The 24,266-nt window shown below is 35.3% G+C and overlaps 2 protein-coding genes across 5 annotated transcripts; both read right to left on the reverse strand.

Annotated features, from left to right (window-relative positions):
* Positions 1-1,588: 1,588 nt before the first annotated feature.
* Positions 1,589-15,640, reverse strand: LOC120325699 (uncharacterized). 4 transcript variants are annotated; one of them, XM_078112088.1, is made up of 4 exons: positions 15,349-15,640; positions 4,712-4,855; positions 4,131-4,309; positions 1,589-3,335 (listed from the first exon to the last, which is right to left on the reverse strand). In XM_078112088.1, exons 1-4 carry the CDS (start codon positions 15,431-15,433, stop codon positions 3,120-3,122), a joined length of 624 nt encoding a protein of 207 aa, XP_077968214.1. In that variant the 5' UTR covers positions 15,434-15,640; the 3' UTR covers positions 1,589-3,119. The 4 variants fall into 4 exon arrangements, with proteins under 4 accessions (XP_077968214.1, XP_077968212.1, XP_077968213.1 ...); XM_078112086.1 differs by lacking the exon at positions 15,349-15,640 and adding an exon at positions 5,162-5,295; XM_078112087.1 differs by lacking the exons at positions 4,131-4,309; positions 4,712-4,855 and adding exons at positions 14,244-14,422; positions 14,750-14,893 and having other exon boundaries at positions 2,841-3,335; positions 15,349-15,489.
* Positions 15,641-17,784: 2,144 nt separating this feature from the next.
* Positions 17,785-22,297, reverse strand: LOC120326488 (uncharacterized). Its single transcript, XM_078112085.1, has 4 exons — positions 21,932-22,297; positions 19,430-19,573; positions 18,948-19,126; positions 17,785-18,154 (listed from the first exon to the last, which is right to left on the reverse strand). Exons 1-4 carry the CDS (start codon positions 22,017-22,019, stop codon positions 17,927-17,929), a joined length of 639 nt encoding a protein of 212 aa, XP_077968211.1. The 5' UTR covers positions 22,020-22,297; the 3' UTR covers positions 17,785-17,926.
* Between the last annotated feature and the right edge of the window lie 1,969 nt (positions 22,298-24,266).

The raw sequence follows: 24,266 nt of genomic DNA on the forward strand, positions 1-24,266 counted from the left end.
AAAGGGGCTTAATCCGCCCCGGGTACCAATCTATATTATTATAATACCCCACAACAGCTGATCGTTGATTAAACAAAAATGTGTTGGCTGAAAATCTCTCTTCAGTCAACTATTCTTTGGCTACTGGCAATAAACTGTCCACAAACTAATCAAATTAGCGCTTGGTGAAAAAAAAAACATAAAACTGCCGGTGCGCGTAGTTCTTGATTAATAGGTGCCAATCTATGATGTCATAATACCCACAATAGTTGATAGTTGATAATACGAGAAATGTGCTGGCTGAAAACATCCTCTTAGAGAACTATTCTTTGGCTATTGCCAATAAACTGGCCACAAAGAATTAAATTAACGCGTGGTGGAAAATATAAAACATAAAACTACCAGTGCGCGTAGTTCTTGATAAATATCTCATAGGCGTCATTTTATGATGTCATAATACCCCACAACAGCTGATCGTTGATGACACGAGAAATGTGCTGGCTGAAAATCTATTTTCAGAGAACTATTTTTTGGCTATTGGCAATAAACTGTCCACAAAATAATCAAATTAACGCTTGGTGGGAAATGTAAAGCATAAAACTGCCGGTGCGCGTAGTTTTTGATAAATATACAATTGGCGCCAATCTATGATGTCATAGTACCCACAACATCTTATCGTTGATAATACGAAGAATGTCCTGGCTGAAAATTTTTTTCAGCAAACTATTCTTTGGCTATTGGCAATAACTGGCCACAAAATAATCAATTTAACGCTTGGTGGAAAATATAACACTGCCAGTGCGCGTAGTTCTTGATCTTGATTAATAGGTGCCAATCTATGATGTCATAATACCCCCAACAGTTAGTTGATCGTTGATAATACGAGAAATGTGCTGGCTGAAAATATCTTTTCAGAGAACTATTCTTTGGCTATTGGCAATGAACTGTCCACAAAATAATCAAATTAACGCTTGGTGGAAAATATAAAACATTAAACTGCCGGTGCGCGTAGTTCTTGATAAATATCCAATAGGCACCAATCTATAATGTCATACCCCACAACAGCTCATCCTAGATAACATGCAAAATGTGCTGACTGAAAATCTCTCTTCGGTTCCTCTGCGTTGGTGGGGTGCATTCTTCAAACACACCCTGGTACACAATGGGGCATTCTATTAAATTCAACGAAATTCGCCGTTGAAAATTAGCAACGAGTTAACCATCATCATCTGACATCATCTAACGAAATGAAATCTTCAAATTTTGAGATTTATCAATTTTGAAATTAATGTTCAGCTGAAATATATTGAATATTTTTCCAAAAATATCCTTAAATAAATTGATAACATAAAACTACTTTGGAGACATGCGTATCTAACGAGTCATTACAGAATTACTCTTGAATATTTTAGATTCTTATGATTAAATTAAAACAATGCAAGGATGCTGTAGCAAGAGTAAAAGTTAGCTATTCTTAGTGATCAATAGTCTTGCCGCACACTAACACAAATATATTTCTGTAACGTTTCGTCTGGCCATGGTCAGACTTCTTCAGGCTTATATAGTTCAACTATAACTACTAACTACTAGTAGTTGGACTATGTATGTCTGAAAAAGTCTGACCTTAATCAGACGAAACGTTACAGAAATATATTTGTGTTAATGTGCATCAAGAATCATTCAAGTTATGATGAATTTTTTTATTTTGAAAATGCGAATCATACATCATACTAAATTAATACAAATACATACAATTATTATTAAGTAACATGAATCCGGGCATCTTCAATGTAGATGTCAAGGAGATTTTTTTTCAACATCAGACCAAACAAAGAAACAAGATCCAGTTTTACGCAGCGCATGTTGTGTGTTTGTGTGTTAAAAAAAGGAATAATACAGTGCAAAATACGATATACGAATATAGTATTTGAGTCTTGGCAAGACCGATAGAGCATATAATTACGTAACGAATAAAAGATTCGCCGCTGCCAAGGTTTAGAAATGAACTTGTTTCGCTCCAAGAGTAGTGCGATAAATTGTATTCGCAACGGTAGCAGTGGCATTAGAATGCCCAATTTGTTCTAATTCGAGTGAAGAATGGGATTCGGAGGAAATTGTAAATTGAATACCGAAGTTTTAGCAGTCAGGTAACATTTATGGTTTGGGAATATTTCTTTTCCGCTGTTTGGATAATATATGAATATTTGGCCATGTTTCTAGGACATTTTCAACACTTACAACTAAAAATGAGTCAGGTGTTAGATCTGAATTGTATGATTCGAATAAATCTTATATAAATGATGAAATATTTACTCAACAAAAAAAATACAAATTTTTGTGACGATTCTATTAGGATTGCGCCCAAAGAACCGATCTTATTAGCAGCGGCGAAATGTTTTGCATGCGTGTGTGCAGTTATCTGCATATCCAGTACTCATTCGTTTTCGTGTATGACCTTATTACCGATCAGTCGGAAGCAGGTTGGCCAACCCTGCGATATAGGATCGAATTTTGTGCAGGAGTCGGGCGTGCCAAACTATATCAAAAGTTTTAACAATTGATTCAGCTCAACCGTTTCGATAATTTGCATAGGATTGACAAAACAATAATGGGGCAAAATCGGATTCGTTCGATCGCCACTGTTTTTAAAATCGGGATCAATGATAGCCTCGACAAAATACTGGTTCCACGACAAAGTCTTCGTTCGCTATAGGTGGCTGTTTTTGTTGAATATATATATATTCAAATTGAATTGAATCATGATAAACATAATTCATATATAACACAAACGAAGAGAATTTTATTACTCTAGTATGGTCACAACGATATCATGTTTAGTCATCATTCGTGTCTACTGATCTGATCAAATAAGATAAAAATATTCCCTTAGAACATTAACTGGAATTATAAATTTATGTAGTATATAGAGTCTTGAATATAAATATTTACAATAGCATGTCATGATTTTCGCGTTGACCAGATGATTATATGTATAAATCGAATTCGTGTTCATCAGTGTTCTAGGTGAAATAACGATGACAGATCGTGATGTTGAAAATATTCATAGTTGAATTTGATTAGTTACTTTTAGAATGTTAATGAGATAATGAGTAATTTTGCAACAAATATTCTGTTCCTGTTTATTCAAGATCTTTGTCAAATTCAGTTGCTTGGATCATTCCATCGTTATCAGCATCGAGTTTTTGGAATTCCTGCTTAATAAGATCGTCAAGATCTCTGCTTTGTTCCAAGTCTTGTTCGTGTTGCTCAGTAACGACATCAAGAAGGGCCAATACATCTTCTTCGTTGTTGGAGTCCAATAAATGAGAAGCAACTAATTGACCGGATTCGTTGTCCTGGTGATATAAAATGTAAAGTGCTGTTATGGAGAACAAATTTGCGCTAATTACTCGATAGTGAGTTATGCCTTACTACCGATATAACACACTAGAGACGTGCCGATACTACTTTTGTCGCCGATACCAACAGAAAAACGCCAATATTTCGAAAAGTCGATATTCCGACACTATGTAATTATAACTTTAGGGGTGCAGGGCGGACGGGTTGTAACAATAGTCTTTAAGCATTATTTATACTGCACATTATTTCAGCTTGAAAAAGAAATATTTCAGATAAGATGAGAAATCGAAGTTTGTGATACAGATGCATAAATTGATTCGGATGCATTGTGCATCGACGTTCGTAAACTAGAGGCTCAATTAGAAAACTAATTTTGTGCAAATATAACGTTGTATTTTACACATTGGAAAATATTCGATTGATATATTTCTTCATAATTACCATGTCATATTAAAATGTCAATTTAAAAAGTTGGCAGCAAAAATAGCCAAATTAGTTGAGAGTTAACGAGGCGATTAATTTCAACATCCGTATTTCAACTTATTTTTGAAGCATTCTGGATCACAATAAAGAGCTAAATATATCGGAAATAGCGGTATACATTTAGCCGATACCGAAAAAATAGCCGATATTCCCGATAACCATACATTGGTACATCTCTACAACAAACACGCTTCTATACTCCATTTCATCAAGTTCTTGCCGAGTTGAGCAATTAAGATTTCTGTGGTAAATAAAGAACTTAATCGGTTGATGTACAGTACAATGTTCTGTTTGTATATATATCTCACCAGCAATTTTGCAATCATTACTTCACGAAACTCGGATTGCGATATGATTCCGTCTTCATTTTCATCAAGTTCGTTAAACACGTCCCAGGTATTTTTCAGATCCTCCTGATTTTTTTGTTGAAGCCGCTCGTCTCCCAATTCCAGTTTACAAGAGAATTTTTTGCTCAAAATCCAACCAGCTGAATCCAGATGAGAAAGAATAAAAAAAGGAAAAAAAATCATTACAGTTGCATGAAACCCAACGATTTTACATATAATTACCAGTAACTTCACCGGTCATCACAGGTCTACACAGTGTACGGTTATGGAGTTCATCATAAAAACGAACGAACATTGCTCAAATATATGGACAGTAAGCGAATGACGTTAAGGAATAAAGACGCTATTTCCGGCTGAAATTAACCTATTCGAAACGATAGTCTGGCCATTTATTGTCCAAGTGGCATCAATTTAATCAATAAGGCATTTCATTCGTTCCATGTGACGGCAATTTTAGTGGGCAGGCAAACAGGACTCATCGCATGGTTATCAAGTACCGGTACTTTCTATAATTTGAATCTTGAACAGTATAAAATACTCACAGAGGAATTTAATCGATGCACGCCCAGTTCTACATAATCCACAGTCACAGCACACTATGTTGCATCCCTTTCCGTTTCCACTACCGGAACCACAGCACTTCCTGCGGTTCCATATGCTAACTTTAGCGCAGTCTTTGCAGAAGCCTGTGAAAATAACGTGAAACACTATGAAACCTTTTTCAATCCTGGAACATATTTCATTTGTAATGGGATTAACTTGTTACAAGAACATTTGTAGATAACTCAAGACAATATCACAAGTCCTTTTATGAAAGTGGAATTACTACTTAATCGAATCCTGAATTGGGATTCCCAAATAGAACAAAAATAAATATATATATATATATATTTAATATTCGAATATCAAAAAAAAAACACTAGAAAGAATAACTAATGTACACCATTTGGACCAGCATATCATGCGTCTACGAATATAATTTTCACACTCACCGTTTTGTCCACGACCACAGCAAATTGCCGAAATTTCCGCTACGGCAAAAAGCAGGAGTATAGCAATAATACCTAAAAGATTATTCATTGTAAATATCCAAGATGAAATTAATAGTTATTTCTAAAGTACTGAGTACCAATAGTACTGAGTTATAACGAGGAAGAAGTCAATTAAGAATGTGAGCTTCCGCAAACGGCAACTTAATTGCATACCATATTGTTCTTTTACGAATGCGGGAGTGATACTATGTATCTCCCTTCAAACCAATGATAGTTTCATTTTTAGAATTCAAAGTATTTTATGATTCCGATTTTGTGTTTCACTTTCGGCAATATATATATATATATGTTGCTCTCAAATACGTTAAATTTCTTAAACATATTAATTTGCATGACCCTGGACACGTATGCTGCACAACATTATCCTGATAGGCTACATCTCTAATATACATCCCCTAATCGGAAGGCGAACCTGCAACTCCCCTAGACAATCTGCTGTAGTATGACAAGCGAGGTACAAACGCAAATATCTACCACATTATTTCGGCACAAAAATGGACAAAGTTGATAATATAAATCTGTTTATTATGCAAATGGAAGTCATACACAAAATCACAATTATTAGTGAGTGAAATGAATTTGAGCATTTCCAATGTAGATTTGAGAAGACTTATCTCAACTCCATACTAAACAAAAAACCAAGTACAAGTTGTTAGTTTCCACCATTCCGCACTTCTCTATCAGTGTAATATCAATCGAAAGCACGTTAATTTTGTCAACGAATATTAGACGATACAACCTCACAAGTCAAGAGCATGGCATGAAAATGTTTTCTTCTTCCACTATTAAAAATTTTGAAACGGATATTTGTTTACAGAGACTCCCACACAAAAATATTTGTTTTGATGAGTAAAAAGTCTTAGTCTTAGCTGTCAATAAATGGAAATTCCACTAAGCCACATTGTGTCGAGAAGCATAATATCCATACCACATTCTAATGAAGACATATATATTTTTTAAAAACCTATAATCATAGCAAACTGCAATATTATAAATAACTTATTAGTGGAAAAGACCTGATGCTATTTCATGCCCCTGGTGCACTTAGAAAGTTTTAATGATAGGCCGATAATGAATATCTCGACAGTCATGTACAGTCTTATGATGATAAAATATCACTCGTACCCGAGTATAGGTAAATCCATTAAGTAAGAAATATCAAATGATATATTGCTGGTTTCAAATCTGTGCTTAATTAATACGAGATAACAATGTATTATCCAATGAGGAATCAGTCAAAAGAATTTCAAATCGCCAGTCAAGTCAAACTTGCATCCCAAGGTGGTCAACAGACTTTACTTTTATCAAAACAACCCACAATAATCATAAAATAAATCTGATTGATTGTCATTTAAAGGGATATATATAGTATATATTCAATAGCATTGGGCTAGTAAACAACAAGATTAATGCTTCACTGGTAAAGAATCTACATCGTTTCTTAAAATCTCTTCCTTTAACCTTCATCGATTTGAATATTATCGCATAGCAAAACCGATTCAAATCCTTCCATCTGGAAACCTTCAATGGCCAAACAATATTTTATTTTTCTAAATGCATTCGGTCACAATGTTTTAATGCCAGTGAGAAGAAGCAAACTCCGGTAAAATTTAAATCATAAATAGGGATCACTAGATGTCGATATAGACATACAGTACTAACCTAAATCAAAACTATGGCGACTGGCGACATTTTAAATTTGTAGTCTACAATATGTCACGCATTGTTACATTAGTTTATATTGATTTGAAAAGACCGCATAGTTTGTCGTCTGGAGTCGTGATGTTTTTTTAGTTTCTGGAATAATCGCCCGTAGTTTGAGGTAACCAAACACTGAACAACCTCAAGGTTACAATTAACGCAAATTTTTATTAGAAATATTCGTATTCACGGCGACTAAACCGTGATTGTTTCGGTAAAGTGAAGTGCCATGTCAACGTTACGGGCATTTTTACGGGCACATTATAAACGTCTTAGTCGCGCAATTCTGGAAAATGAAGAAATTGCTCCCAAATAGTTTCATAAAATGATGATTTTCATAACTCTGGATCGTATGCTGCATAACATTATCTTGATACACAGCACGTACATCCGTTTTCCGCTGCCACAACACCTCTTTGGAAACCAGGGAAAAGTGTAATCAGCTATTGCTTTATTGCCTCATAGACGTTTCTTCCTCAGTGCGCTTTATCGACATCTTGCTTTGTTATATAAAAACGATACTTGACTTTAAAATAGCTTTAACAACATTATTTCAAGAGCCTTATTTTTCCGTGGCACGTACATCCGTTTCCGATATCACAACACAGCTTTGAAAACCTGGGGAAAGTGATAATCAGCTATTGTTGCTTAATTGCCTGATAGACGTTTCTTCCTCAATGCGCTTTATCGATATCTTGCTTTGTTATATAAAAACGTTAATTGACTATAAATTAGCTTTAACAACATTATTTCAGGAGCCTTATTTTTTCCGTTAATTCAGCAGACCTCCGTTTTTCATCGCTGTTTGGCAGGGACAATGCACGTTTGGCGTCTTGTATGAACGCTAAATGCGTAAAATAGGCCACACGGAAACTTAAAAGAAATTTTATGGACCGCAGTTGTAAGTCTTGACTTGCATTAGAGCCACGAGTTTTCGTTCAAAGCGACTTCTTTATTTTTCTAAAACAGATTACATAATCCAGAAAGAATACAACCCAGGTTCTACTTTGTCCTTTCTCTCAAATAGTATTTCCGTGAACGCTATGTGGCTGATCTCAACTAGAGATGTACCGATGTATCGGTATCGGGTATCGGTATCGGCAATATCGGCCATTTATTTAGTATCGGCCATGTATCGGTATCGGTTAGATTAAGGCCGATATTTCCGATATATTTACATTTTTGTTATGGTCCAAAATGTTTTGAAAGATTAGTTGTAATACTACTTTTTAATTTATTTTTTGTCTGGAGAGATTGTGAGCTATGAGCCATACATGTTCCTACCCCCGTGAGAGAATATTCACGTGTTTTCAGCTATTTATCAGCCAAACTAGCTCAACTAATTTAGATATTTTCGCTGTCAAATTTTTATATTGACATTTTTAATATTACCTAGTAATTATGAAGAAATATATCAACACAGCACATAACAAAAAGCAATCAGGCGCCCGGTTTTAAATCATACAGTGGAATTGGGGTCCTTATTAACGGCACATAGACTTTTGGCACGGGTATAAATTCTGACTGTTTGTCGTCAAGTACGAGTGTCATTCAGTCCGTCGACATCGATAAACTAAATTCCGACACAATTATCTCTCTACGCAGGTATTAATTTTGATTTATAATTTTAATTTTGTTTAACTACACAACTACTTTATAGATATATTGACATGACCGCCTAGCCCTAGACTGTCTCAAAATATATGATTGCAATTGTAAAATATTATAAAATCTATTTCGTTGGAAGAGATCATTTTATTTTTACTAAAAAAACCTCCTCGACGGTTATAGGTTAAGGCTTTCCTTTTGTTGGTGCTGATTGATATTCTTTATTGCCTTTGACTTATTGCGTCGACGATTACGAATAGCCACGAAATACAATATTTGTAAAATGCTTTTAATTTGAACGTAGGACGGCGGCGCTAGAATATGTGGGTGATATTCGATATTCTTTTAAACACGAATAACGATATTCGAAGGTCGCGATATTAACATTAAATTGAAATTTGACATCCCGGCTTATGAATTTTCTAATTGAACACCGAGATTACTAGCGTTACTGTACAACGTATCTTAATCAGTTAAAGCAAACTCCAAACATTAATTTCATATTATGCGACATATATATATTTTTTTTTCGATCTGAAATAATGTGTACTATGAACAACGCTCAAAGACCATTGTTTTAACCCGTCTGCCCTACACAGCACCCCTAATTAAGTGATAATTACATAGTATCGGTATCGGAATATCGGTAATATCGGCCTTCTTATAGTATCGGCGTATCGGTATCGGCGTTTTTAGCTGGTATCGGATCGGTATCGGTATCGGCGACAAAAGTGGTATCGGTACATCTCTAATCTCAACACTAATAGACGGCAAAAATTACAATATTAATCTTATACGTTGGCTTCAAGATCTGAGACGGTGGAAGTGCGCGATTCGTAGGGATTTGACGAAAAAGAATTGTTTTTTTTTTGTCTGTTTTGTATAAAAAGACTGTATTGTATGAATTTTTGTATGAAATAGGCTAAAACTAAAACAAGAGAAATGGATGTAAAAACTTGCCGATTGTTTCTTATTCGCAATAAACCCCCTGAATCGCCCCAAATATCGATGGTTTGCCCATGCACGCCTTCTCAAGCTGTAGCGCAATGCGTCACAAGCGTGGTTGGCGGAGAAAGTCGACCGATAAGCCATCACGTGAATCACCCTGTGTGAAGGCGAGGAGTCCAGCAATGCTCTTGCACATAGTCACATCTATCGCGGGATCAAAACCAAGGTCGGATATACCATTAGGCAAGGTGGGGTAAGAGTAAATACCTAGGGGGCTAAAATATCGAGGTTCTTGACAAGCAATTTTGAATTATTATTCATTTAAAATCGTTTTTAAATTGTAAAGGCTTGTTGGAAAATGATACGAGCTTAAAACTTTATAGATCTCATATATTTTATTCAGATTAATAACTCTTTTTACTGTTTGAAAAAGATTAAAAAGTTAAAATAAGATCGAATAAATAAATTTGTGTAGCTTTGAAAAACTCTACCCATTTAACCCTAAAAATAAAGTATGGTAATTTAAATTAACTGAACAGTTTTAATCGTAATAATGCTTTTATTTTATGAGAAAAAATATCAATATATAGCTATATAAGCTAATTCATCTAAGCAACAAATAATGTAAGCATTAGTATATATATATATATAAAGCCGCCAATCCCAAGTATAGTCACCACGATGCGAGCGGTATTTGTATAAAAAAAAATACAAAACTTAAACGCCACTTCCCGTGTCATTCTTCATGTAACGGCTCAACTCGCATCAGTGATATGCACAACTCTCCTCAACATGCGGGAGACTTGTGACATTTAATATCCCTTTTCAAAACTGGCATAACTCAGAAACAGGGTCGGTTGATTTAAAAGAGACGTCACTGTAATATAGCAGAGGTACTAGCCCTCGGGTGATATGAGCGTCTTCAACTTGCTACGAACGATTGAGGAGATATAACTAATTATATAAAAATGGCTCATCTCTCCCGCATCTCCCCTACTGCGTTGGAATTTGAGTCATAAATACTAATCTAGTAATCACTAAATGTTGATATAGACCAGTGTTCCTTAACCTTTTTTACAATTTTTCAAGAACTTTGTATACCTTACAAATACTAATGTTTATTTAATGCTTATATAAATATCAAATTTTAAGCACATATTTTACTGCAATATCATCATCAATCTAATAGGCTAGTGTCCGCAAGTTATAAATTTGACTGACGGCCTTAGCATCAACGGAAATAATGTTCAACGGAAATCAAACGAAGTGCATGGCAGCAGAAATCACCAACCCAGATACGTGAACGCATTATCTATATAATTTGTGATGTAACAATATGCTTACGTAGGTTCTTTGCGTAAATTACATTTTATATTTTATGTGCGCCGCCTCTGCATTGTCGTCTCGCTTGAATATTTTATAATTTATTATATTGGAGTTTAGAATCCCTGACCTAGGCTGTACACCCTCCGTTTACCCTTTATCAGTTGTATACTCAACTCAGGGGCGTAGCCAGGAATTTTCAATGGGGTAGGGGGGGTAGCAGGTCAGGGTTCAGGTTGTGCGTCATCTTGGTATACATACTTCCGGAGCGCCGAAATTTTTGTAATTGCCAAGTTTGACTGTAACAGGTGGTCTGGCCGGAGGTCGCAAAACGCGATTTCTATACTAAGAAAATTGATCCTCTAAAAATTGTTATGTGTTATACAGAATGTTTTTAGACATCGAAACTGAATATATCAGGATTCGCCGGAAACAAGGACTTCAAATGGAAATTGCGGACTGATTGAATGTTTCTCCGAGCAGACTTCCTTGTTTACTTCGTGACATTGGCCAATCACCATGATGTAAAGAGTGACGTAGTTTTGCATCCGCTCAAACAGATTTTCAGGCGTCGTCGTAAACGTTACCTCGTTTCCGCGTTTTTGAATTCTATTCGTTAGTTTTTAATTGTGTTTCGAATATTTAAATATATATCAAATAATTCGATGATCACTTTGTTTTTTTAGGAGTTTTAGTTTAATTGCAGTAATCAAAAATTAGTGTGAAAATAGCTGTGTTAGACTAGGCTAAAATTCTTTACCGTTACTTTTAAAAAACAAATTGTTGAATGCTATGAATTAAAATGATGGTTCGAAACAAAAAAAAACCATATTTTAGGGCCCAATTCGCTAAACCACTCTTAAAATAAGCACCGAAAATTTTGCAGTGGTAAAGTATGGGAAGAATTTCACTGGGGAGATCCATAAATCGCCTTATTCGGTCACAATCACGTCGCTTCTACTTGACGACATCCGGAGCCATAAAGTTTTGTGTGCTTATTCGGCGCGCGACAAGTCGCGCCTATTAGTCGTCGTTTTTTACACATTCCTAAAGGGGGGTTTGACCGCAAACCCCACTCTCCCCCTGACCAAACTTATTTATGGTCCGGTATACACTTGGTTATACCGTGTACCCGGTTGAAGAGCACTGATATAGACATACAGTACAAACCTGAATCAAAGCTTTGGCGAATAGCGACATGTTAGATATGTAGTCTAATTTGTCTAACGTCTGCGACATTTACCAGGATTCGTTCGATCACGATTCGTTCGGTTTTTTGATAAAGTCTTCGTTCGTTATAGGACTTTATTACTTACTACTTTAGTATGGTTCTAATAAAAAAGCCAAAAAGCCACAACGTTGAAATGTTTATTCATCATTCGTGTCTAAAGGTCTGATTAAATAAGATAAAAAATATTCTCCTAGAACCTTAACTGGAACTATTGGTTTAGTATATAGAGTCTTGAATATAAATATTGAAAATAGAATGTCATGATTCTCGTGCTGCACAGATGATTATACGTTTAAATCTAATTCGTGTTTATCACGGTTTTAAGTAAAATAAAGATGAGAGATCCTGCTGTTGAGAATATTTCTAGTTGAATTCGATTAGTTACTTTTAGAATGTGAAATGGATTTTGAGAAGTTTTGCAATATTTCATTATGTTTCTGTTTATTCAAGATCTTTGTCAAATTCAGCTGCTTGGATCATTCCGTCGTTATCAGCATCGAGTATCTGGAATTCCCGCTTCATAAGATCATCAAGATCTCTGCTTTGTTCCAAGTCTTGTTCCTCCTGCTCGGTAACGACATCAAGCAGGGCCAATATATCTTCTTCGTTGTTGGAGTCCAAAAAATGGGAAGCAACTAGTTGGCCAGATTCGTTGTCCTGTTGATAAAAATGAATTATTTGGTGTAAAGTGTTGTTGCGAATTCAAATTAGGTACATTCAGATATATTTAATTTAAATGTAAGTATAATTCGTTTTAAATAGCTGTAAAGGTACGCCCATGATTGAGCAATATATAAGGGATTTCTGCGATGAAAAGCTTAAACGGTAAATATACGCTAGTCAGGGTTGGCGACCACTGACAAAGTGACCAACCAAGTTTATTTCGGTGACCCGCCAAATCACGAATCAATGCAAAAGACATACTAAGATTTCAATGATGAAAATTGGTAATAAAATCGTGCCCAATTCAATCTACCAATAAGTGTACTGCGACTGCCGTAAACGCAACCAAGGTGGAGTTGTACGCACTCTGAGAAAAAGGGATGATTGCGCAACCATAGGCGGTGAGTCGATAAATTGAATATAATTAAAAGAGAGAATTCTCAATAAAATGAACAATATCGTTATTACAGGTCCAAAATTGGGATTTTCCACGGCGACAAGAATGTTGAAATTCCACCTGGCCATTATGCTCAGTTACAAATTAAGACGATATCATGTAGCTTACGGTCTAAATCCGTGTGGTCTAAGGTTGCGAGATTGAAGGACCGCAAAAAAATTTCAGAGGCCTTGCGGACCGCAGTCGGAAAAACCCAAAAGTGATCAAAACACTGCGAGTTCAGTTACTTTAAATATATTAACGAATGAAAATTTACAGTTCTAATCAGCCTTATGTTGCATCAGTGGCGTTTTTTGTTAATTACTTTAAGGAAGATATATAAAGCACTAACGAAACAATGTATTGTTTCTTGCTTTTGGTACTGTTTCAGATATGCGTTGCGTCACTGCTGTCACATGGCCCACGCTTGAACTAGGGGTGTATTTGTACTAACATAAAGGCACAAAACGTCTTTCCATATAAGGAGTACATATATGCTCAATCAATTTTCTATTTCACTCAACTGAATTGTATTAATTGGGATTGTAGCTGGGATAAAGGAGTTATAAGGTAAAAGAGTCGATGGTTTACGTTGGATGCATTTATTACGACATGACATTAATATCAGCTGCCTGCTCTCTTTTACGACGCACGTTTCTGCATTCCGTTACGCGACTACTGTCAAAGATGCATAAATACACACTACAATCAAACGATTATAATACTTGTGGAAAAGATGCCGAAACACGTTTCTCACTGATGCAGACATTGAATAAATATAAATGACCCACGGTCTTCTTTTCAATGATGAAAATAAAGTTTTGGCTCATTCAATGAAAAAGGTTCGCCATCAATGCGCTAGACTGGTGACCGTACATTTGAACCCATGTACATTTGAACCCATGCGTATATCCACGGGTTCAATCTATATGCGGGTGCTAAAACCCATGGGTTAGGGTTAGTATGGGTTTAACTATCCGTGAAACAAAAAAAATTCCATAGGTGCAATAGCATACAGGTGCAATTGTCATGGGTTCAAATGTACGTGGGTTCAAATGTAATGGAACCCGCTAGACTAGATGGTACACCGCGGTGCTCTCTGCATATCTCACCAATAATCTGGCAACCATTGCTTCACGAAACTCTGATTGCGATATGGCGCCGTCTTCATCTTGATCAAGTTCGTTGAACACGTTCCAGGTACTTTTCAGATCTTTCTGATTTTTTAGTTGAACCTTCTGGTCACCCAATTTCAATTTACAAGAGTATTTTTTGTGTAGGAACCAACCAGCTAAATAAAAGAGGGAAAAACTAAAAAAAAGGTAGAATAAGCATCACAGTTGCATGTAACCTAACGATTTTACTTTTTAATTACCAGTAAGTAAGGCAAAGACATTGAGGAATAAGGAAGGTATTTCCGAATGAAATTAAAACCTACTCGTAAGGATAACTTGGTCGTTTATTGTCCAAATGACAGCAATTTAATCTATGATGCATTTCATTTGGTCCATGTGACGGCAATGTTACCTAGTGGGCAGGCGAAAATGATTTATTGAATGATAATAGGTACTGGTAATTTCTACAATTTGGGAATCTCAAAACAGTATCAATAACTCACAATGGAATTCAACCGTTGAATTTCCATTCCTACACGATCCACAGTTACAGCAAAATAGGTTGCATCCCTTCCCGTTTCCACTACCGGAACCACAGCACTTCCTGTGGCGCCAACTGCTAACTTTGGCGCAGTCTTTGCAAAAGCCTGTGAAATAATCAGGTTTAAAACGTTCTCATTTCTAAAACATTTCATAAAAAATTGGTTTAATTCCTATCATTCATTTTTTGTAAAATGTGAAGAAATAATCAAGACAATGTCTCAAACGCGTTTTTGAAATTGGAATTACCACTGAAAATGTATTTGCAAACAATCGATCACGTGCGATGAGATAATCTGCATATACGATTATTAAAGTTTACATTATCAGAAAAACTTGAAAGGTGGTTCCTATAGCTGAAACAGATAATATCTGATATGACGTTGAATGTATTCATATATAAATCCTGAATCAGCACTAGGGATATCCCAAATAGAAAAAATTCGCTGATGTCTTGAATAAAACAAAATTGACCATATTTGATATTCGGATATCAAAATACAGTTAGAAAACCGAAATAAACGGAGCATGCGTTTACCAATATATAATTTTTCACACTTACCGTGTTCTCCACGATCACAGCAAATTCCTGAAATTTCCGCTACGGCAAACAGGAGGAATAAGGCAAGAAGTAAAAATTTAACCATTGTAAATATATATCCCAATTGAGATTTCTAAAAATATAATTGCATTAAAAAAGATATTTCATGGCCAGTGTTCTTCAATGTCCAATAGTATTGAGCTACAGCGAGGAAGTAGTCAATTAGGAATATATGCCTTCGAAGGAGGCAACTAAATTGCATACTACATTGTTCTTTTACGAATGCGTAGAACTAGAGGATACTATGTATTTTCGATCGAACCAATGGTGGTTTCTTTTTCAGAATCTATGTTGCAGATTTTGCGTTCTACTCTTAGAAATATATACATAAATGAATACACATTAATCTACAAACTGAAGCGAACTTCAGACTACCTATATTAATCTATATGCAACATAAGAGCATCACAAACATCCTAGTTGCGAGGGTGTCCAATCTGGAAAGTGGAGAAATTGCTTAAATTCCTTAACCTTGTTCATTTGCATGACTCTGGACACATATGTTGCATAACATTGTCTTGATACACTGCACGTACATCCGTTTTTCACTGTCACAATACCGCTTTGGAAACTTGAGAAAAGTGATATTCAGCTATTGTCCTTTTGTGAGTCATGAAGATCGATCTACTTCAATGCGGGTTGTATTAAGGGTAAAGGCTGAAAATAGTCCCCGAGAGAAGCTTGAAACAAATTCTATGGGCTATAACTTGGAGTAGAGTCACGAAATTTTGTTCAGAGCGGCTTTCTTATTTTATAACAGATCACATACCAATAAAGATCATAACTCAGCTTCTGCTTCGTTACTTCTAACAAATAGTATTTTCGTGAATATAAATCAAGTTGATAATATAAAAACAAAGTTGATAATATTATTAGTGAGTAAATGAATTCAGGCATCTTCAATGTGGATCTGAGGAAACATATATCAACACCAGACTAAACAAAGGAACAAGTACAACAAATTACATCAACAAGTTATTAATTTCCACAATATAGCACTTCTCTATCAGTGTAATATCAATATAAGACATGTGTCTTTTGTCAACAAATTCTAAACATTACAGGGCGAACAGTCATTTTGGCCGAACAAGAAAGGGTATTTGTTGAACCAAATCAGAATTGATTGTAAAACAACAAAAAGTCGTTGAATTTAACAAAATATGCATCATGAATTTGATCATGTTTATTATATATATATATATATATAACATTCCGAATACACTGGAGTATAGATAATAAGAAAGACGACCTGCCAAGTCAAGAGCATGACTTATAAAATATTTTCGTTTTCGACTATTCAAAATTTTGAAAGGAATAAATTTTTTTCAGAGACTCTCACACAAAAAATATTTGTTTTGATGAGCAAGAGGTTTCACTTATGAATGAATGGAAATTCCATTAAGTCACAATATTGTGTCAAAAAACATCAAAAACAGATAATTAAAACAAGATTGTAATAACATCATGTGAATTGCATAATATCTATATACCACATCCTATTATTGACATATCATTTTTGAAAACCTTGAATTATAGCAAGTTTAGCAAAATGCATCATTAAAATTAACATAGAAATGTACAGATGCTATTCCTATATCACGTTGACAGTTCCAATGATAGGCCAATGCAGAATATTTATAAGGATTTTTTTACTCATGCTCCAAATATAGGTAAATCTATTCTCGTAATACGAAATGTAGCGAGCCAGTCTATTAGGATATTCTCAAAATTCAGCATCAGATGAAATAACTAATTGATCAATAGCACCGAAGTATAAGAAAAATAAAATGATATACTGCTGATTTCAAATCTGTGCATTAACCCTGCTAAAACGCTTAAAGAGATAATGATCTATACCAGGGCTTCCCAAACTAGGGGCCACGAAACGAATTTTAGGGGCCGCGAAACGAATTTAGGGGCCGCAAAGAGAACATCAATTTTACACAAAGTACTATATTTGTTGTACTTTTTCAGACTAGCAAAATTGAAACGACGCACTTTGAGAATGACAAGAATTTTACGAATAAATGGTTCAAATCAGAAATTTTCTAGACCAGATTGAAATCTCCAGTTCAGAAACCTTCTCTGTAACTAATTTTGTTCGCTCACTTTACATCAAGTTGTATAAAAGGACTGAAACCTATGGGTAGGTCAATTGGCTAACACAGACAGTCCCCGAACTAGTAATAGAACTAATATAAGAAAGCATAACATAATGGAACTGATTTTACTGTATGAATAGTCAAGCTTTTTGTGATAACACAGAACAATACAATATACTTTTTTCAATATCGAATCTTCAAGTAACATTTTTAAAATACCGAAACATGAAGACAAAATTACCTCATTCAAACCAAATTCTTGACATCACGAAAAATCACATTATTGTTCAGCATTGCAATAATGAATTAGTTAAATTTAAATCGTGTTTATCAGGGTTCTTGATAAATTAACAATGAGAGATCGTGATGTTGAAAATATTTCTAGTTGAATTGGATTAGCTACTTGCAAAATGTGAAAGAGATTTTGAGAAGTTTTCTTATGTTTCTGTTTTTTCAAGATCTTTGTCAAATTCAGCTGCTTGGATCATTCCGTCGTTATCAGCATCAAGTTTCTGGAATTCCTGCTTAATAAGATCATCAAGATCTTTGCTTTGTTCCAAGTCCTGTCCGTCTTGCTCGGTAACGACATCAAGAAGGGCCAATACATCTTCTTCGTTGTTGGAGTCCAAAACATGGGAAGCAACTAGTTGACCGGATTCGTTGTCCTGGTGATATAAGATAAAAGTGCTGTTAGGGCAATTACTAGATAGTGAGTCACGCCTTACTACCATATAAGCCTAACCCTAACACACTAGAGATGAACTGATACCACTTTCCGCGCCGATACCGATCCGAGACCAACAGAAAAAACGCCGACACGGATATTTCGAAAAGCCATATCCCGATACTATGTAACCATTGCTTTGGGTGTTCAGGGCAGACGAGTTAAAACGATAGTCTGTGAGCATTATTCATAGCACGCTTTATTTAAGCCTGAAAAAGAGATATTCCAGATAATAGGAAATTGATGTTTGTGATCCTGATGTATTAATTGATTCGGAGGCATTGTGCACTGACGTTCGTAAATTAGGTGTTCAATTAGAAAATTCATTTTGTGCAAATATAACTTCGTATTTTACACATTGGAAAATATTCGATTGATATATATATATATATATATATTTTCATAATTACCATGCCAATATAAAAATTTGGCAGCACAAATAGCCAAATTAGTTAAAAGGTAACGACACAAGTAATTTCAACATTTGTATTCCAACTTATTTTTAAAAGCATTCTGGATCAGATGAAAAAGCTAAATATATCGGTCTACATTTAACCGATACCGAAAAAATGACCGATATTGGCGATGCCAATAACAATACATCGGCCATTCTCAATAACACACACGATTCTGTACGCCATTTTACCAATTTTTTGCTAAATTAAGCAATGTAAGATTTCTTTGGTAAATAAAGAACTTAATTGGTTGATGTACAGTACAGTGGTTTATCTCACCAATAATCTGGCAACCATTGCTTCACGAAACTCGGATTGTGATATAGCTCCGTCTTCATCTTTATCAAGTTCATTAAACACGTCCCAGGTATTCTTCAGATCTTCCTGATTTTTTTGTTGAACCTCCTCGTCTCCCAATTTCAATTTACAAGAGTATTTTTTGCTCAAAAACCAACCAGCTGAATTGAAATGAAAAAAAAAAAAAAGCATCGCAGTTGCATGAAACTCAACGATTTACTTTTAATTACCTTTAACTTGAATCACCGGTCTACACAATGTAGAGTTTCAGACTTTGTTATAAAAACGATCGAGCAATGCTCAAATATATGGGCACGAAGGTGGGGGCATCAAGGAATAAAGAAGGCATTTCCGGCTGATATTAGTTTATTTTTAACGGTAACTTGGTCATTTATTGTCCAAGTAACAGCAATTTAAACACTGAGGCATTCCATGGTACTTTCAAAACAGTATCAACAACTCATAAAGGAATGTAATCAATGCACGTCCATTTCTGCATAATCCACAGTTACAGCACAATATGTTGCATCCTTTCCCGTGTCCACTACCGGAACCACAGCACTTCCTGTGTCCCCATATGCTAACTTTAGCGCAGTCTTTGCAGAAGCCTGTCAAAATATAACGTACAGCACTATCCAACTTTTTCAATCCTAGAACAGATTCCATTTGAAAGGGAATTAACTTGTTACAAGAACACCATTCATTTAAGTAAAATGTGTAGAAATACTCTAGACCAGGGATCGGCAACCTACGGCCCGCGGGCCGGATCCGGCCCGCGGAGCACTATAATCCGGCCCGCGACGCTTCACTAAATTATGGTAACAAAACATCCGTTTTGACGAATATATTCTTTATATTATAACCTAACAAATATATAATTCACAATTACTCGTTTATTGAGCATATAATTTAATTATTATTAAGCAAATGTCAACAAAACGCAGAAAAGTTGATGCTAAGTGCAAAGGGTTCAATGGCGCCGAAAATATGCAAGTGAATTTTATGAGATGCAATGAGGAAATAAATCTATACTCTATTCGAGAGATGTATCACTGCTTGATTTTTATTATAAAAAGTACCATCCGTTCGATTTTTCAACTTAAAATATGTGCGGCTCGCCAATGACTTGCACCCTTAATTTTGGCCCGCGAGCGACAAAAGGTTGCCGACCCCTGCTCTAGACCATGGCTGCCCAACTCGCAGGCTGCATGTGGCCCGCCAGGCTGTTTACAGCCCGTCCTTTTAAATGAGTTTATAAGCAGACTTTTGAATTTTCTAGCATTTTATTTAGGCTAAAGTGGACATCGATGTTCAAGTTTTTTTTTATATTTTTTGCAGAACTGCGCGTTCTGTTCCACAAACTCGAAAGCTACTGTGCGATCATCGGCGACAAGACGCTGAGGAAAATTATAGGAATGAATTTGCAACCCAAATTTTCAAATTCATTTTGATTATTATCTCGTGTCGACTTTGACCGTAGTGAAAAATATCTTTGCTACTGGCTTCGGGATTTGTTGTATTATTTTTTTGCATATAGTAAAACTCATGGGATCACGTCACTGCAGATCGGTTCAAAATTCTGATAAAATTTATTTATTGGCATAAAATTCACGCGACATTTGGCGCACATTATGCTCATTTAAGAATTGACACTTGAAATAAATAAATAAATAAAAACATCATAACGCGAATATAACACTCAATTTTGACGTCTTTGTCTGTTAGTGAAAAGTGTGTTCTCGTCAGAAATCCGCCAGTGTGTTGTGCTGTCTAAACGTTTGATTGAGCGATGCGTAAGTGACGTGCCGCGGTTAGATCACGTGTTACCAGTAGGGATGGGAATTTCAGGGAAAACACTTTAACCGTTAACCGGGTCAAATTAATTGGTTAACCGGTTAACGTTTGACGTAATAATTGCTTCTGACTTATGGAAGTATTTTAGTAAAACCCGAATTCGTTATTAAATGTCATTTATATTGCAAATTTTCAGTTTTCGACGTGCAAATTCTACTCTGAGATATCATAAAAAAAAACATCAACTGCGCACTTGTTGGACGACATTGAATACACGATTTTGTAATAAAGTCGTGAACAATATATTTCGACCGAAAACTGATTCTGAATAATATATCATTGTCAAATTTTCATAATCAGCAATCTTGGTACTTCAATTATTTTTCACAATTATTGGGTCTTTACCGGTCCTTACCAATACAATTAATAACAATCTCTCGAATTAAACGCCACAGAAGATAAATTTGCGATGACGTAATCATTTTTGAAGAAATTTTACATTATAAAAATGATTTGTACCTGGGACGTCAGTTAACGATTAAAATAAATTGTAACCGTTAACCATCTAAAATCCGTTAACCGGTTAACTATTCCCAGCCCTAGTTACCAGACATTAGAACAGTAAACTGCTACTTTAATATTCGAATATTTTGCTCAGCCCCTACCCTGAACTTGCTTATAACGTATTTTGTAATTTCTAACGTAAATCAGAACTTAGCTGGGGTTCAAGTTTGGTAAAAACATTTGCGGCCCGCAATGAATTTTCTCATGTGAAAGTGGCCCGCGACACCAAAACGATTGGGCAGGCCTGCTCCTGCCAGACAATGTCACAAGTACTTTTCTGAAAGTGGAATTGCCACTGAAAATATAGGTGCAAAAAATCTCTCACGTGCAAAGATCTACATATACGTTTATTGAAGTCTACATTATCCGGAAAACTTGAAAGATGATTTCTATGACTAAAACAGACAATATCTAACAAGATGTTAAATGACCTCATTTATATATAAATCCTGAATCCGACCCTGGGGATATCCCAATAGAACAAGATTTGCTGATGTCCTAAATAGAACAAAATTAATATTCGAATATCAAAATAATCGTTAGAATAGAGAACTAAACCATTTAGACCGGCAAATGCGTCCAGCAATCTATAATTTTTTCACACTCACCATTTTTTCCACGACCACAGCAAATTCCCGAAATTTCCGCTACGGCAAAAAGCAGGAATATAGCACTAATAACTATAAGATTATTCATTGTAAATATCCCCGTTGAGATCGAGAGTTATTACTATAAATATGATTTTATTGAAAAGATATGTTTATGGTCAGCGTTCTTCAATGTCCAATAGTACTCAGTTATAACGAGAAAGAAGGCAATTGAGAATGCCAACCTCCGAAAAACGCAACTAAATTGCATACCACATTGTTCTTTCACGAATGCGGGAGTGATACTATGTATTTTCGTTCAAAGCAAAGGCAGTTTCATTTTTAGAATTCAGATAGTTTTATGGTACAGACTTTGTGTTTTACTCTCGGCATAATATATATATAAATCCATATTAGTCTACAAACTAAATCTAACTTCAAGCTATCTATATTAATCTATGGAACATAAGGGCATCACAAACATCCTAGTCGCACGGTCGTGCGATATGGATAATAAAGAAACTGCTCCCAGATACGTTAAATTCCTTAAACCTGTCAATTTACATGACCCTGGGCACGTATGTTACATAAAATTATTTTGATACACTGCACGTACATCCGTTTTCCGCTGTCACAACCACAGGACTGCTTTGGAAATCTGACGAAGGTGATAATCAGCTATTGTTGCTTTCTTGCATTATATGAGACATGAAGACCTGTCTTCCTCAATGCGTCTTGTATGAACGGTGAATGCATAAAATAGTCCCTGACAGAAGCTTGAAACAAAGTCTATGGGCTTTGACTTGCATTATAGTCACGTAATTTCGCTCAGAACGGCTTTCTTATTCTATAACAGATCACATACTCAGATAGATCATAACTCAGCTGCTATCTCGTTGTTTCTAACAAATAGTATTTTCGTGAACATTATGTGACTCACCACAACATTATTAAACGGGCAAAATTCACAGATATTTCATTACTTTATTAATCCTATACGCTGGTCGGGGAGGGTGGAACGTGCGCGATTGAGCAAAGGGTTACTTGGCGTTTCTAGAAATAAGTTATCACTTTTTAGCAGGTGCGATTTAAAAAAAATTTGCATGACTCTAAAAATATCAAAAGTGGAAGGCCGAAGGCATTTGACGACGGTTGATAAAATAACGAAAAAAAAAAAAAGTGTCCTCTTCCATATCGAAGTCAGTATATATAGAAGTGGCGGACTCTGTAATTTGGGTGGTCAGGCCAGGAATCTCTAATACACATCCCAAATTCGATTAGAATCGATGACGAGTACTGTGCAAATGCCAATGTCTACTACTCTACTACATTACCTCGGTAAAAGAATCAACAAAGTGGAGAATATTTTTCTATTTTGCTCCAACTCAAGACCAAACAAAAGAACAAGTACAACAAATTACATTAACAACAACATTTTATTTCCGCTGTACAGCACTTATATATCAGTGTAATATCAATCCAAGACATGCTATCTTGTCAGCAAGTGCGGACAATACATTGCGAACACTCGTTTTGCCGAAAAATAAAGAGTATTTGTTGAACCAAAACGGAATTAATTGTAAAACAACAAAAAAATTATTGAATTCAACAAAATATGCATCATGATTATGTTCATTATATAATATTTCGCATACATTGGTGTATGGAAAATGATAGAGACGACCTGCTAAGTTAAGAGCATGACTTACAAAGTGTTTTCATGTCCTTATATTAAAAATTTTGAAACGGATATTTGTTTACGGATATTAGCTGTCAATAAATGGAAATTCCACTAGACCACATTATTGAGTCAAAAAGCATCAAAAACAAAAAAGTACAAACATACTGTGAATTGCATAATGTCTATACCACATCCCAATAATAACATACAGTATATTTTGCAATATTGTCGATAACTATTATTGGAATATACTGATACTAGTTAAATCCCACTTGGAAATTCGATAATAATTCATGTCACATATGAAATCAGATAAAAGATTTTAGAATGCCAGTCATGTCAAACTTGCACCTTTAAGAGGGTCAAAAATCTTACTTTCATTCAAACAATGTCATCAGAACTCGCAATCATCATACAATAAATCTGAATGATTGGTATCTAAAGTGATATAATATATATTCAATAGCATTAAGCTATAGTGAATAACAATATTTAAATACCAATTTAAAATCTACATCGTTCTTGAGCGTAATTCTCGCCCAATAACCTTCATCGATTTGAATATTTTCAAATAGCAAGAGCGATTAATAGATGTCGCGACCCAACCTTTTTCCACTTGTCATTGTCAAAAACTGCCATCTTCATAAGCTGGCCGAACATATTTTTTTTCTAAAT

This window comes from Styela clava, chromosome 4 (assembly GCF_964204865.1).
Source record: "Styela clava chromosome 4, kaStyClav1.hap1.2, whole genome shotgun sequence".
In the NCBI taxonomy this organism is placed as follows: domain Eukaryota; kingdom Metazoa; phylum Chordata; class Ascidiacea; order Stolidobranchia; family Styelidae; genus Styela; species Styela clava.